A 17,123-nucleotide genomic window follows, 5' to 3' on the forward strand; every position below is an offset into this window, starting at 1 on the left:
GGTGTAAATAATGCCAAAGTAGTCACCACATTGCCAATATTCATCTCACTGCTTGGAGAAAAGGAACGACTGGCAAGCCACAACCAAGTAATGCATTACAAGAACCACTGCAGCACTGATCTGATCTGATATTGCTAGTCTAGTAACACACTTGGTTAAAGAGCAGGGAAATAGTTCATGCCATGATGATCATATGATATAAATTATGCATGGCTTCAGCTGCCCTGTGCTTATGCTAACCCCTAGCATGCAGCTGCTAGTTTCCTGCCTTCATGCCATGTGCTAAATTACTATCAAATCCTCTAGTTTGCAAAGGAGGTCTGCTGGTCATCTGCTCCTACACTTCACTCAAAGCAGAGCCAAGCTTGCATTTGGATGCTCAGAACCCTTTGAGGATCTCTGGTGATAGAGGTTCCCTCTGCTTCCAATGTTGACTATCCTGATTATCGTAAGCTTTTTTTCTAATATATAGCAGTTGCAACTCGTAGGTGGAAAGACTGGTTGTATGTTCTCTATAATTTCTCATTAAAGCTGGGTTTGCTCCAACCTGCACAAATCCAGATGCTCTTGCAGTCTTTCCTCTTACATCTTATGCTCCAGTCCCTAGTTGTTCTCCACTGGACTTGCTCCCATATGTCAATGACCTTATTGTACTTAGGAGCCCCCCAAAACATTTTCCCAGCTGTAGTTTCTAACCCTCCATGGTTTTCAAAGTTGCAAGATCAAGAACGATTAATCGATTTATTTAAAGGAAATAAAAGAAAAAGTCGTATAAGGGCACAATCCCTGGGCTGTCTCTGCATTTAGCATTAGACAGATGGCTCACATTCCATCTGTGTCTCTGGAGGCAGATGCAGCCCAGATCTAAATGGGGAGCTGCTCAGCTGCGGCCATGTCAAATGCTGACCATATGTCACAATGGCTAGTGTCAAGGGGAAGAGGGGAAAATACAGCTTTATAATCCTGCTCAAGTGTCCTGAAAATCAGCACCAGAGCCTCTTGTACTGTCTCCTATTTGCTGGAGATCTTAGAAAGACAAGCAAATTTTCTGTCATCATCTATCAGGCAAATAAGTTCCTCCAAAGGATGAAAGTCACCACAATACATAACATCTCCTAATGGCTTGTTCTGGAGTGAAATCCCCATTACATGAGACCACAGAAGCAGAGAAATGTCACTGGCCACTTACAAAGCAGTAAACTTCATTTGGAGGTAAGGATGCAAGCAGTAGCCCATATGGAGGTGAGTACAGGAGGATGGGAGTGATGGCAACAGTTATATAGAGCCTAGAGTAATTGAAACACTTAGACCGGTGTCTGTCTTTTAAAGGAAATGTTTCTCACTGTTAACTGTATGGAGAGCCTCAGCTCTGTACTCACCACTCTGCCTAAGAATTAGTCCCCTGACCTCAGCTAAATTAAGTGCTGGGACCTCACCCAGCCATTCCAATGGTGTCACTCAAGATGAATCCTAGGGTCCCATTTCTAAAAACACTACACAGGAAACACATAATAATACATTCAGTACATTAAAGTAATGCAAAAATCATCATCACATCAATATTGATGAGCTCCATATCAGTTCACTACTTGAATAATACACCAAGAAAAGTAATTGGTTTTGAAGTACACAACTGTAGGCAGCAATGTCTATGATATATACCCAGGTGTCTGGACAGAGGTACCGGAAAAAAAGTACCTTTGGAGTGTCCCACAGACGTACGCAGTTATCTTTGACAGGCAATCTTTGTGGCGCTTATCATGGTTCAGAGTCTATTAATGTGTTTCATTTTGGGCACTCAGAGTCATGCACTGTCTTACTAGACAATAAGAAAATTTTAAATTGAGCTGGAAGAAACAGCTAAAAATAAAAAACAATGAGTCTAAACACACTGTTTCTTACTTCTGCCACAAGTTGTACCACAGAAACGACCGTCATATCAGTGCTGCCCTGGTGGTTGTCCAAAAATAATTGTACCATTGCAAAGGCATGACTCAAGAAAAAAAGAATTACTTTTGTAGCTGGAAAGAAGCAAAGGGCACCACATCCATCTGCTTGCCTTATGGCAGGCTCAGTTTGCTATTTATCGTGAGTGGCGCAGTTGTGAATTCCACCTCCTGTAGCTCGCACCTCTCGCTTTGCCCCCTGGCAGGGAGAGGAGTACTCTGAGTCAGCCCAGTCCTGGGCTCCCCACTCAGGCGGTCACCGCGTGTCACCGAGTCTCGCTGGCTGCGTGGGAGTGGGACTCGAGGAGAAGCCGCTTCTCAGAGGGTGCAAATTACATGCTTAGCAGCCCAGAGAAGGTGCAAAGCACTCCCAACCGCGCTGGAGTCAGCGCTCCTTCCCAAAGGCGGCCCCCTCTCCTTCCCTGTGGAGTGGAGCCCTGCATCGAGAGAAGGGAGGGGGCATGGTAAACCTAGGAAGGAACAGTCTAAAGGCAAGGGAACAAGTAGCTGCTGAAACCGGAATTACTGTCTTGGTGGGAGGTTGAGAATAAATCTGTCATACTTAGCCTCTCTTTCAGCTATTGCAGAGCAGGACATTACATCTAACAAAGAACCCAGCAGGTAGCATATAGGAACAATATGGGCTGAAGGAGCAGCCGCTCTCCCTTCTCTGTCGTTTCTTAAATGTATCCTTACATAAGTATACTCATTATTTATGCAAGACTAGAATCCCAGATTCTTCATCTTAACAATAGCCAAAACACAAAATCCTTGCTGACTGTTTAGCACCTTCAGAGAACAAACTGAGGAGGAAAGTGGAAACTCCCACTCAGCTGACATGGAAAAATGCAGCAGCACTGCAGGCACATCGGCTTCACAGGGTTTCCAGCTTGTGTTCCTGCTGGAGGGCCCCAGTCCTTCTCACCCTGCTTCCCTCCCACCCCTGACAGAACCAATTCCTAGCTACTATGGAGATACCTATCTGTTGCTTCAGCTAATGAGAACAAAACTGATAGGAAAGTTTCACGTAAAAACTCACCAAAAATGGGACTAATGTGAGCTAGTTTTTGTCAGAAGTAACACAATGATGTCATAGAGCAACTGGGAGTTTTGCTAACTGTGAACAAAGGGCAAAAGTAGAAGGGATCTGAGAATGCCCAGTAATAAAGAAATGAGCTGAGCATCTCATGAATAGACAAAAATTGACCTAGCTACACACTGAAAAAAAGCCTATGCTGAATAACCTAGCGAAAGAGGTGAGGTGATGTTTATTTCCTAAGCTACCATAATACCTACAGATCACACTGCACCTGAAAGAGTGTGGTAGACTCCATAGGGTCTGCTCTTTAAAATTTGTCCCAAGCCAAATTTTTAAGGGCCCAGTCCTTTAAGGATGACTTTACAGAACAACTGGTGCTACTACCAAAAGAGAGGGCTTTAATGCATACATATGTCCAAATGAACTGGATGCTTTTGCAGATCTGTCCCCACCTGTGCATACTAATTGATTTCCAAAAGCTGACATAAATGTATCATAGAAAATAGTCCAAGTACTCAGGGCAGTTTGTAGTCTAAACAAGAGAAGTGGCAGTGTAATTTATTTTTCAGTGTAATTAATTTTTTTTTTTAAAGAAATACCAGTTGCTGATGCTGTTAACACTGTAAGCACATTTCCTAATTATGAAATGTGCACTACAGTGCCCTGCCCTGTTTGCGTGGATGTTCTGGGATCCTTCACTTTGAGCACTGAAGTCTGTCCTTGCAGACTAACACAAAGGAGCAGAGTGTGAAACACTGTAAATGAGGAAACATATGGGAATAAACTCAAGAAGTGAAAGACAAAGTAGGAGGAAAACTATATTCATAAAGGCTAGGCTAGTAAGGCTAGGCAAATGTTACATTGGGTATGTAAGGCTATATATTACCCTGTATATGCTGTACATACCTATGTATTCCATACTCAGAACTTCTAATACTCTGTGGAGATTACATACATGTGCTCCTAAATACAGCAAACTCACTCAACATATGAAATACCTCTGCTAAAACAATTGCACGTGATCTAGGGGAAAAAACCAAATAAAACTATCAGTTAGATCCTTTTGTATGGGAGATCAGCCAGTCACACATTTTAATGGTCTTTTACGTTACTGGAAGAAAACCAAGAAAACAAGAAGTAATGTCAGTAACAGCCCTTGATATTTGGTTCCTTTCAGGGAGGATTTATGAGAGACATATTTTATAATGTTTTTACTAAGATTGCTTAGCCTAAAGTGGACTAAGCTTCTATGCTTTGACCCTGAACTCTAAAGTCATAATCAACCAAATAATATCCACGAATTGCAGTTTTCTTAAGAGGAAACAAGGCACTGCCCTGTCCCAAATTTTATCTTCTAAATGATAGAAATTCCAGCTAGTATTTGCACCTGTTGAAGTGATACCAAGAAAATAATTCAGAGAATACTGCATAAGAAAGGTGTACATTTGTATGGTACAAGCTCCACTATTGCTCTAAAATGACTAAATGTTTACCATTAAGGTAAACTAACCAGAAGACCCAGAAGCAGATAAGTTAGAAAATTGAGGTGAAATTAGAGGCTTGTAAGATAACACTGAAAAAGGACAGTTATTAATTTCCAGCCCTATTAATTTGTTGCTGAAATATTACTTCCTACTGTGAAACAAAATCACTGCTCACAACGGAGAAAGGCATAAAAAAATCATAATAATAAACCTACATCATTTAATTTTCATTTAATCCTCATATATTCATACCTAGTTTCTGAAGGTGGTAATGCATATTCTTGCCAATTTAGCTACTGACTGAGTTAAAAGTGCAGGGTTTTTCAAAAAATTGTCATTGTCTTAAGGGATAATGCATGGAATTTTCTGAAAAGCAAAGAATGATCACAGTAGGACCTAGAGGAAATAAAAGGTGGAACCTTATGTGTCTGTTGAGTTCCTAACTTTTGTCTAGCTCCAGACAAACCTTGAGCTAAAAATTAAATACTTCTCTAAGCAATGATAGAGCAGCCTCAGGCTGCATCCTTATTTTGGTGAGTGTGTTGTGGGCTGCTGAGGGATGAGGAAGAAGAAAGGACTGCTCTTGAGCAAGGACCAGCTTCCTCAACTTTGAGAGACAGCGAGGGCGATGAGGAGTGTGGATGGTGGTTATTCCCACCAGATGGACATTGTTTTCCTTCTGCTTGTAGAAAAGTCTGTCTGTGTAAGCACCTTTCTTTTCCTAACCAAACCTAGTAATATCAGGTAGTAAATGATGTATCAAAACTCAGTGTGGATATAAATTTCCAGTTCCTCCAAGCTCAATTTACAGAGCCATCCACACTCTCAGTCCAGCTGAGTATTTGAAATATAACCTGCAAAAAAAAGAGTGCGGTAACAGGTTCTTATTATAAGGGAATCCACATCAACTCTATTAGGCTGGTTTGGTGATCTAACTTTTGTGCAATTCAAAAGACCAAAACTAGCAGACAAGTTCCCTTGTAATGTGAACAGAGATGTCTGAAGTAGCTAGCTGCCTATCTTCTTGTTGAGATAAAACTGAAGCATGTTTTAACATAAAACATATTTGTCAGCTGGGTTAAATACATAATAATTCTTAAAATACTACCAAGAGTGCTATATGCAAATTAATAGACAGTTTTTGCCTCTATATATAATTTGCTTTAATTGCACAGTGTACACTAATAAATGGGATCCTGCAAAGGATCCTTCTTTATCTATCGAGTACCATACTGTTTGAATGTTCATAAGAGCAAAGGTATGTTTGACTACCTCGCTGGAAATACTGTATTGCATATTAGTAAGGAAAGTCTGTGGGTGATATGCCCCTTCCAGGCAAGCAATAAACTGTGGATAAATTGTGCTAGATTTGTAATAATGGCCTTACTACTATCAACTGCAAGAATAGTGGCTGAAGGCAGTAGACAGCCCATTACCAGATCAAAAATCTATATTCTGCATCTATGGAAGAAGCAATCTATAAGGGCCCACTAACATTCATATCACAAAGGATAATTTCTCAGACTTCATTACATCTGTAGAAAGAATTTAGTGTATATGGCTGAAATTCAGCATGGTGTTTTAAATAATTCACATTGGCAAAGACCAAAGTACAGGCCTTGATCACATAATTAATTAATTTATCTGCACAGAGAAGAACTGCCAAATCTTTTTTCATTGGTGTGGTGTTTATTCCTGTGATTATTCCCACTGCTTACTGCTACCTTTTCTCAGCCTGGAGCATGCCCACCCCATAAACAGTCCTCCACACAGGAGTGGACAAGGGTGTAAACTGCTAGTGATTGCTTCATAATCATAAGCTTTTATTACTTTGTTCTCTCTGGTGGCCCATTTTCTTTTGAGAACAATAGCATTTTAGAAAGATACCATGCCTGAAGACACATGTCATTAAGATGCCCACAATACAGCACTGATCTAAGCTATATTACTTCTGTAAAAATATCAATGAAAAGGAATTTTAAAACATGCTAACTACTGCATGATACTCCAGTTTCCTATCTGCCTTTAATTCTGCATGCATACTTGGATACTGTTCTGTGTGAAGGATGATGAGTGAGACGTTCTGTTCCAGGAGAACCAGTTCTCTGGGTAGTCCCATCCTTGCTGTCTCTGGGCCAGCAGCAAGTAACAAAACTGACAGACTTTTCAAGGTCACTTGCCAGACCTGGGCATGAGGGGATGTCCTTCTCCCCCTGCCCTCTTCTAAAGCGCTATGCAGAAGAAAGTTGCCAAGGGCCAGGCTCTAGCTGAGACTTGCTGCTTCCACCTGAAGTCGTGACTGCCCTTCCCATCACCTGTGACTCCATTTTGTCACCTGTACTGGGCTGGAATCTCACAAAGTCCTGCAGAAACAGCAGTGGTCTTGGAAACTGAGCAAGGAAGTGTTCAGGGCAAAAAGACCTTGACCAAACAGGCAAAAATGCCTTTTTCTCTCAGCATGTGGAAACACAGTCCATTTGGAAATTTCATTTGTTTGTGTGTGTGTGTGTGTGTGTGTGTGTGTGTGCATTATAAACAAAAGGTTCTCACATTCATTCAGGCCAGTTTTGCATTGAGCTGAATCCTGACCGACAGCAAAGCTGTCTCCTCTCCCTGCTGACTCGAAAGAGAAGCAGCAATGACTCACTGGTCTTCACATGGAGATTTCACACGTTTGCCTTAGCATATATGCCAGTACCACTGCATCCAGCCGGTTTAGCTTACGGCACTGCTGACTAGAAGGACGTACAGCACCTCCACATCCCTGCTGTGCCAGATAAGCACACAGTACTGATATGAAATGTAATTGATTTCACTGGCACAGCCTGTCCTGCAGCTCACAGGCAACAATCTCAAATAATTTCAAGGGATCAGTAATCTGCTATTAAATTGCAACTATTAATATGTGATATTGCTTTTTCAAACACCCCAGTGAACTATTCGCAATGGCTTCCTTTCTTTCTTTGTAACTTCAGCCTCCTTCTTTCTTTCTCCTTCCATTTATATCCTTCAATGTACTTATCTGAGCACTCCTGAAGGATGACACGTAGGAAAAAAAGCTATACCAAGACATAATTACACTGGCATAGCTAACAAAAAAGACCTAGATGTTTCAAATGTCAGTAGATCTGAAGATGTGTGGGCAGCATTTACAACACTGCTATGTTGCCACTGGTAACTGACTGCATTTTTAACCTTCCCACTGCTGGCTAGCAGTGTGAAAGAGGATAAGTCTAGAAATTTAGCACTAGAAATAAACAAGCTCGTTACAACCCCCTAAAACTTATTGTTCTGAAGCCAAGACAAAGAAGGGGAAGGACTGTATAAAGGTTCCAGAGGAGCATTTCTTCCTGATGGGCAGCCTACACAGCACCTAACCCTTCCAGTTTGCTGGCATGCTGCGGTTTCCTCTGCTGGATCAGCCCTGAGGACCAGTTTTGATCACTCCATATCGAGGGGAAAGGAAAGAGCGAAGCTTTTGCTGGGACTATTTTAAAGGCACAACCATCTCAGGCAAAAGGTACTTGATGGAGTTCCACTGTCAAAAAGTTGGCAGAAGTCTCCTGCTGAATGTGAGCAATTTGGAGACACCAAGCAATCTGACAGACTATTAGACCATATAGTGGAGTCAGAAATACGATCTGAAACAGGGAGTAGTTGCTGACAGGGGTGCTACACCCACAGTTTGGTTTGATCAGTGAGGACCAACGAGAAGACCAAACTTCTTGGGCACATAACAGTGGTATTATTAGGGTGCTTATCTAGATGGAGGAGAACAAATTTAGGGCAGGATTCCCTGAAAAAATAGAATATGTGAAAGGAGACAGTAAGAAGAGAAATCCTTGAAATATGATTGCACTTCATACATCGTGCAAAGAGGGGGGATACTCCCCTTCCTTCTGAGAAGTGCTCATTGCAACAGAGTCCTGGCTATGAGGCCCCATACAAGCCAGTATCATAAACAGGGGAGAGCTGCAAGGGACTAATTATGTTATTACCCTTAATTAGACACTCGAATGAAAAATAGCCTCATATCCAGAAAACTCACTGAAATGAAGGCAACCAAACCTGCTCAGCACCTTGGCATTTCATAGGGACTTTGCTTCAGCAAGGAGGGAAATTTCACTGAAAGGTGTGAGCATTCAACTGCTCCATTACCATTAACCCAAAATGTGCATTTAGAAGTCTTCTAGGCTACCAAACTGGAAACTGTGTGAAACCATTCCTGGTTTCAAAACACTATTTTCTATTTTTTTTTGATCTTGGAGAGAGCAAATTGTAGATGTCACAGCATTGCCTTTGCTGAAAACAAACTCTGTGCCTATCAGCTCACAAATTCCAGCTGAGAATCATATAGAAGAGACAGTGCTCTCCTCGTGCTGCAATGCATGTGATTAAACAGCTCTTCCATTTAAAGACCTTTAGGAGAATGCCAATCTGTTCCTAGTTTTAACCTTTAAAATGCAGCAAGGACTTCAAGAGCGACTTTGGCATTTCTCAGTGTAACCCACACCTCCCACGCACAGCAGGGATGACTTTACAAGCAAAGCACCAGGGAGGCAGACGTATGGATATGTATATCCTATGGACCCCTGTAAAAGGGTGCATGTGTCCCAGAATTTCACCTGTATTCCTCTTGGCATCATTCTAACTCCTTGTGCTGAGAAGTGTCATTTACCGCCTCATTAATTTTCAGAGCCTCCCCTTCCCCCCTCCACTTAATGCTGGCAAGTCAGCAACCATGAGTACAGCAGGCAGCAGAATTTTTTGTGTCTGAGTGGTAATTAAAGTTGCTAAAAAAATAATAAAAAAATTAAAGAAACGTGAAGTTCTTCCCAGGAGCAATGTTCCTTGCATGATCCAAGCATCAGCTGCTTTTGTAGTTGCGAGCTTTGGAGATGAGATTTTCTGGGATCCATCTGTCCTGCTGTAACATGCCCATATACATGGGGTATAGCTCAGCTGCTAGGAGATTTCTTGCTCCTAATTCATTCTGAAGCAATACAGTGGGAGCAAAATCATTGATGCCTTCACCAACCCACTTAATTTCTTGTAATGTTTTGTTTGCTACTGCTAGGGAATAGGAATATTTGTATAAAGCTCATCTTTTATTGCTTTCTCATGAAAGTAATTTTATTATGCTCGCTGTGATAACTTTTTATGGGACCTTCTAGCCTTTGGTGTAATATAAGGACAAGATTTTTTGAAGAGGTGGGCATCAGGCTCCCCACTGGCAAAAGCCTTCATACAGGTTGTAGTATCCTTAATCTAGTAATTAATTTCTTTAGGTAATGGATTTATACATGAGCTGTTTGCCCCATTCTTCGGATGCAAAGCAGCCCTAAAGCCATCACGGAGCCTGGACCATAAGGTTATGGCTGGTCTGCACTCCAGCATAGTACTAGTAGGGCTCAAGCATTTTGTGTTTCTGCTCTGAAAGGCTCTGCTGCCCTGGGGAGTGCCCTGGGGCCCACCTTGTGATACTGCCAGCAGTGCACACCCCAGGATGACGCAGTGGGTGACCTGCTGACACGTCCCCCTTCACAAGAACCCAAAATGGTGTAAATAAACTTGCTGTGAGCCTGGAGGGTGCTCAGCATGCTGAAGATGGTTTCCACTTTGGCAGTGTGGATGCTCAGGGCCATGTCCACTTTTCTCTCTGAGGATGTCACTCTGCAATGGCCTCTTTTTCCCCACCACTGGTTCTCACATTAAACATTAAAAAAGGGTGCAATGCAAAGAATTGTCTTTTTTATTCACACTGCACAGGGGATCAGTGGCATTTCTTAGAGGCAGTGCCCAGGTTAGGCAGAAGGTTGAAGAATATCCTTCTGTTGGCTCAATTTTCTTGTACAGGCCACATGATATAGAGCAGGTGAGTGCATGAAAACTAATCCAGTGAATGATTTTTCTGATCATTATGTAACTCCAAAATTCTCTACATTATCTTACATCAAAATCTAGCTGAGCAGAGGGCTTTAAAGACAAATTCCAAAACTTCAAGCCATGGTTGAAGAATTATTTATCCATTTCAAAACATTTAAAAATGCTATACCTGACTAATATAAACCCTATCATATATAGTTATATGTCAGACGGAAAGAAAGCACCATTATAAAAAATAAAACATAAAGTAATGGCTCTGGAAATTGTAAAATACATTAGGTAAGATTTGAACCGTCTGAGAGCCTGAATTTCACACTTTTGGTCTATAGAGTAGATTCCAGCGAGTTCATTTGACTTATTTTAGAGACCTGAATGTTACTGCTGTAATTTCACAGCACTAGAAGATGCTGGGAATAATGAAATTGTTCACGGCAGATATTGCAAAACCCGCAAATTCATTCCTCTTCTTGGTTTGGTGTTGTTGGGGCAGTTGTTTTGATTATTGGGGATTTTCTTTCCATTTTCAAACATATCTCTAAGTATTTTAAGTGTACTCAATATTCTACCATAATGCAAACAAAGAGCACTGCAAATGTCTGTTCATGGAAGTTGCAATGTCTACAAAATCACATGAGATTTTTTTCCAGGCCCAAATTTCAAGCTCATGACCACATGCCAAAGATAAAATGATAACAGTTACAATAGTGGGGAAAATTTTCTTCATCACTGAGAAGCCTTTGGTCAATATAATGATGAATTTTTTTTCAAGACAATGTTTTGATTGGACATGTGGTGAATATTTGGGGACTATTCAAAAGCTGGAAATATATTTAAATTGGAGTAAATCCACTCACCCAATTCCAAAATATTGCTGAAAGGAAAATCTGTGTTAGACAAAAAATAAATCTAGAGCTATCAAAAAACCTGAGGTCACAGAAATTGTAAATTAAAAAAAAATATATAAGTTTACTCGTCTCACTATGCCATTCTTTGCATATTATGGCCTGAAACTAAGGCTATAGGCCTGTATTTGATGCTATTTTGCCATCAGCATCCACTTACTGTGAGGGAGCAGTGGTTGCAGAACCTCCCAGTTGCCAATTCTCATTACATTTCATGAATCTTGTGCCTGACAGTTCTCATAAAGCCCAAGCTCCGGGAGACTGAAAAATCTCCTGAGAACTCCAGTTTTTGATTACAAGGAAAAAAAGCAATGTTGTAAATTCTCATGACTGTAGAAACAAGAGAAAAAAATCATCTTTGCTCTGCTCCCAATATGCTAAAAACTCATTAACCCAGAAGCAAATCAAGCATCTCTGAGAATCCACTATTCAATTTTGATTTTCCTTGCCTTCTAAGCAGGAAGAAGAGGAAGTCAGAGAGCATTTTGACATTTTTAAAACCCAGTAAAAGCAGTAAAAATGACCCATGGAATTCAGGTCATTAACTTCAGCTGAAAACACGAGAGAAAAATAGACTTCTGTCATTAAGCCACAGAATTTTGAAACAGGTGTATGGTAAAGCGCAGAGTATTTTTTTTTAAAAACCACCATATCACAGGGACACTAGCAAATGAATCTGCCAGACAGCACACAAATAATGGATAAATGTTGTCTGCAATTCCTTTTCTCTGAACTAACAAAATAGCCCATTTTATTAGAATTTGGTTGCCTTGCCTGTTTGAATTGAAAATGCACAAAGCTGGCGCATCAGGGCACCTCACAGAGGGACAAGCCTGACATAGGTTGCTTTGCATAGTCATCCTACTGTCTATCAACAAATAAGCAAGAGCTACATTTTTTATTTCTTCACACCCCTTTTAGTATCAGCCCAGTGGAACTATTGCACCGAACACTGTATCATGTGCTCACTGTGCTTTATATGATGCTTGGAGTAGCACACGGTTCCTTATTAATAAAATTCTGCTGTGCAGCAGCAGTATGTGGCAGCCATACATGATCACAATACACAATAGGAACTGCTCATTTCTACACTGTTTCTAGGGAAGTAAAGGGTTACTAAGGGAAGTGGTGTTTTATCACACATTCAACATTGCACAAAAATAGCCTAGAAGACCAAACCGCTTACATTGAAGTCTCCACATTTCTGAAATTAATACCACAATGATCTATTTTGGATATGGTTAGCATATGCTTTCTGTCCAATATATGTATAGTTAATGATATCTGGGGGCATGCATGAAAAGGAGAGAAAATCTGAGAAAAACTGAGAAAGGAAGAATTTGCTTCAGTACTGGAGGGCAGAGCTTCTCACCACATCACCTCGGCGGACCTGCCTCTCGGCTGGGGGCGGGGAGGCAGCACCACCAGACACCATAAGTCTCATAGGGCTGGCAGACTGTGCCTTCAGAGTGTGAGATCAAAACCCATATGTTTCTCTTTCTAATGACCCTTTTTCATAACCAGGTTTTGGGCTGTATTTTTTTCTAGTTAATTTGTGGCTGATGAAAGTTTCTAGACTGCCAGATGAAGAGGCTGATTTTATTAGCAACACCCAAAAACCAGTGCAGATACAGTACAGAGTATTACAGTCAATTCATCCAAGCCTTCATGTTTCACACCATCAGTTGCATCTCAGTGAAATAGGTGTCAGATGTGACCATCTCAATACTGCCTATGCAAAGGCCTGCCACAATTTTCTTTGAATGTAGGCAAAGAGCTGAACAAGGAGCAAAGCAGGCGATGATAGACTCCAGTCAATGATTCCTGAATTTGACCTGGAAGGTTACTTCACAGTTGATTTTGTAATTTTGTTCAGTCCTCGATGGTAGAAACAGAGCTGTAAGAGTAGTAGTAGGTCATTGCCTCATCTGCTGAAAACAGAGCTGAGCCTCACCACCTCGTGTTGCACTTGGTGGTACCCTTTGACCAGCACTTTGGACTTGCAGTTCTGAAGTCCTAGGCCTCATAACTCATTACATTTTTGCTGAAGTGTGCTGTATTACAGCATGCACTTTCACTGACTTGCGCAGAGCTGTGTATACCTCATGCTTTGCCTCCCTCAGAAATACCTTGCTGTTTTTTTCCTATAGATTAATCCGCACTAAGCTTGCCTCTACTCATCTGCGCACGTGCAGCTCACACTGTGTGCTTCTGCACTGAGCTGTGTCACATCCCATGTTACCTGATTAAGATCAGTAGCTGGGAGTTGATTAATAGACTTTTCAGAAACTCAGCTGTAAGTTTCCCATCTTTCCCATTATATATGGGGAATAAAATCAGAGCTTAAACAAGCACAAGAAATGGCTCATTTCCTTCCTGAGCTCATCACCTTAAATTACTGCGAAGGCCCTTACATGACACCAGGATTTCCCAAATCTTCCCATGGACTGCATCAAAAAATCTCAAGCCTGAACCGAGATTTGTATCAAACACTCAATTCTGCAAGTTTTCCATTGCTGGGGGGCTGGGGACTGTGCCCACAAGCATGGCCCTCTGGCTCCCAGCTTCTCCAGAAGCACAGACATCCACCAAATCTCCAAGGAGCCCCACTGCCCTCAGTGCTGTAAAACCAAGGACAGCTTCTTGTTGCAATCAGATGCTTCTAGGGAACAGTGATAGGGGGAAACCCCAAATCTACATGACCCCCACTGCATCAGCAGGCTCAGCAAAACTCAAGCTGCCCCACAGGGACTAATTTTGCTTTATAGGAACTGGCTGAAATTAATGCAGCCTCAAATCCGTAAGATAAAACTAAGGCACTGCAGAAGCATGCTCACCACCCTCCTACAGGTTATCTGACAGCATTTTTTTTCCCAGAATGTTCATTACTCACTCCACTCTGATGAAATTCATGACTACTAAAGTCAACTCCTACTGATCTCCCTGGATCACAGGTTTTACCCGCAGTCATTTGAAGAAAAATAACCAAAAATTGTCCCAGGCCTCAAGAATTGCCATAAACCAGCAATGTGGAGTGTGGCTATTTGCATGTCAGACTTATTATGATCTCCATTTTATAAGTTACCATGTTTTTGTCCCCAGATAGTTAATTTTGAATTTTTAAGGAGACTGTAGCTTTTTAAACTTTGAAACCAGTTCTTGGAATCAAGGAACTGTAAAAAGATGTTGTTCAAAACATGAGCAACATTGTAGCAAAATTATTTTTATTTCCATGGGACACCAACCACTAAATGCTTTGCAAAACTAAAAAGCTTATGTTCAATCTTGGACTTAAAATTCAAGTTACAGCTTCCTTTAAATACCGTATCAGAATAACAAGCCTTAATTATTAAACAAACTAATTATGGGTTAATACAACCGAGGCCGAATCTCTGCAGTAGTACAGAATGGTTCTTAATAAAAGAGCTATGTTATGGGTGGGGCAAAGCAATAAACGCAGCCTGACTTTTTTGCCTTTATCAATCTCTACATTAAAGAAATATTTAAAGAGATATACTCACATGGTGACAAATTACAAGATATGCAATTTTTTACTGAAATCTAAAAACTAGCTTCAAGGATCACAAGTTAATCTATTGGTGAGCACACATATTGAAAAAAATTAGAATGGTGACTGATGTTTGAGGCATCTCCGAAGGTTTTATAGTATCCTGTGTCTCAGTACCGGCTTTTATGCTTCTTATCCATTGATACAGTTCTCCAAATAGAGGACATAAATACCATCCAGGTTTTAAAACATTTTATTTGCATATTAAAAAAATTGTGCATTCCAATAATTAAAATCATTTGAACAAAAAAAAAAAAATGGCACTCGATTAACTGCATTTTACAGCTCGCAGGACCTTGGTACAGCTTTGCATTTATTCGTGTGTTACTCTAGTTTACTGTAGTCCCACCCAAGTTCTTCTTTCATCAACATGCAAGCTCTTTCATGCCACCAGGACCAAAGCCAGACAGGCAGAGGGAAAGGCAGCGCCTTCATTCAGTGTCAGTAGTTCTCTCTATTCTTTTGATGTGAAAGGGGCAGTACAGTCATTTTAAACTTTATCCAACCTCTTTGCATCTTACAAAGTTAAACAGCTAAAAGAAGTAAAATAAGAAGGCAATGCTTGTGGAATGTACAGTGCATAATTTGGAAGGGCAGATTTCATTACGATTCACCCGCTTGCTTCTCCTGTTCAATTGCTAAAAAAGGGGAAAAAAACAGAAAAGGAGAGAAAACAAAATGAAGATCGAGAACCTGAAATGCATTCACATGACAATTGCTATAAATTGCTAAAATAAAAGTATATTTTTAGCCACAGATCAAAACACTGTGTAAATAATTGTAAATTAAGCGCTGCTAGGCAGCGGGTTCAGGTTTTCGCTGTCTGGCACAGACATAGCCGTGTATCCTCCCTCCACCCCGCACCCGCCGCACCCCCGGCTCCCGCCTGCCGCCCCTCTTTGTCTCCTCCCGCCTCCCTCCCTTCATCCTTTCCTCCCTCCCAGCCCGTCTCCCTCCTTCCCCGCCTGCCTGCTTCCCTCCCTCCCCTGCTCTTCCCTGCCCTGCCGCCTGCCCGCACTCACTTTCTTTTGAAGGCAGCGGGTTCTTCTCTTGCGTCTCTGTCTTCTTCAATTTGGACTTGTCAAATTTCTCGATCTCAGCCATGTCTGGTTTGTCGGACATGTTGGCAGGTGACTCTGCGCACGGAGGGGGAGAGCCCGTTACCCCCGGCGAGCGCTCCCGGCCCCCCCGCCGCCCCTGCGGGGCCGCGCCCGCCGCACCCAACGCGGGGACCCGCTCAAGCTCGTTCCAAGTAAAACGCTTCACCCCCGACATATTTAAAAATAATTGTGATTTCTAGAGTTGTCTGTTTAATCCAGCATCCCAGGCTCTGCGGCTCGCCGCCAGCCTCCACCGGGGGCAGCTCCCACTAGGAGTACAATAGAGGGGACGCGCCCGGCGCTGACCGCGTTTTTAACTCATTACGGGAAAAAATAATTTAAAAATACAGCCCTGGAACGGCAACAAAGCCTCCTTGCGCCTGGCACGCCACCGCCCTGCAGCAGCGCGCCCTCAGACAATACCCCCACGCGGACAATAGCCCCCTCTCCACCTCCTTGCTTCCCTCCCACCCCCCCGGACAAAACCCCCGCGCCCTGCCCTGCCCGCGGGCCCCCCGACAGGGGTGCCGGGTTCATGCTGCCCGCGCTGAGGGGCCCGGGGGGTGTCTGGGGGGCGCGGCGGGACCCACCGGTGTCGCCGCGCGGTGATGCTCTGTCCGGCCGCTCGCTGCTGCCGCCGCTCCGCACGCCAGTATAAAGGGCGCTCGCTGGCGGGGCGGTTTTATCCCCGCGCCTATGCAAATGATGGTGATGTCACCATTTTTTGCCGCTCTCCGCGTTTTTTTCTCTCTTTTCTCCTTTCCCCCCTGGCTTCCTTCCCCTCCCTTCATCGTCCAGCCCTCCTCCTCCTCCCCGCGCACACGCGTACACGCACACAAAGCTACACACACACACGCAGGCACACGCACAGCTTTCAGCTCGGCTCGTAGCCGAGCATCGCCCCGGTGTCCTCGGTCCCTGCCCCGGTCCCGGCCGACGGGAGGCAGCCGCAGGACGGGCCGGGGGGGCGTTCACTGCCCCTGGCTCCCGGGCCCCCGCCCCGGGGCTGCTGCGTGCCCGGGGCGGGCCGGGCCGGGGACTGAGAGCGAGGCAGAGGCAGGGACCGGGGCCAGGGCAGGAGCAGCCGCCGGCCACCTCCGGCCACCTCCCGCGGTGGCGGAGGGCTGTGCTTGGCTGGAGCCGGGCGGTGGTTGTGCTCTACATCCCTGTTTGACGCTTTCCTGGTCGAGCAATATCA

At 43.1% G+C, this 17,123-nt stretch overlaps 1 protein-coding gene across 1 annotated transcript; it reads right to left on the bottom strand.

Annotated features, from left to right (window-relative positions):
- Positions 1-15,002: 15,002 nt before the first annotated feature.
- Positions 15,003-16,619, bottom strand: TMSB4X (thymosin beta 4 X-linked). Its single transcript, XM_069003533.1, has 3 exons — positions 16,516-16,619; positions 15,848-15,961; positions 15,003-15,463 (listed from the first exon to the last, which is right to left on the bottom strand). Exons 2-3 carry the CDS (start codon positions 15,945-15,947, stop codon positions 15,429-15,431), a joined length of 135 nt encoding a protein of 44 aa, XP_068859634.1. The 5' UTR covers positions 15,948-15,961; positions 16,516-16,619; the 3' UTR covers positions 15,003-15,428.
- Positions 16,620-17,123: the final 504 nt, after the last annotated feature.

The sequence above is a fragment of the Aphelocoma coerulescens genome, chromosome 1 (assembly GCF_041296385.1).
Source record: "Aphelocoma coerulescens isolate FSJ_1873_10779 chromosome 1, UR_Acoe_1.0, whole genome shotgun sequence".
Classification (NCBI taxonomy): Eukaryota; Metazoa; Chordata; class Aves; order Passeriformes; family Corvidae; genus Aphelocoma; species Aphelocoma coerulescens.

Bases quoted from the DNA above. Each gene is read 5' to 3' on its own strand.
- TMSB4X (XM_069003533.1), bottom strand. From the start codon at position 15,947: ATGTCCGACAAACCAGACATGGCTGAGATCGAGAAATTTGACAAGTCC. The intron at 15,464-15,847 runs GTGAGTGCGGGC...CCCCTTTTTTAG, and splicing joins CCCGCTGCCTTCAAAAGAAA to CAATTGAACAGGAGAAGCAA.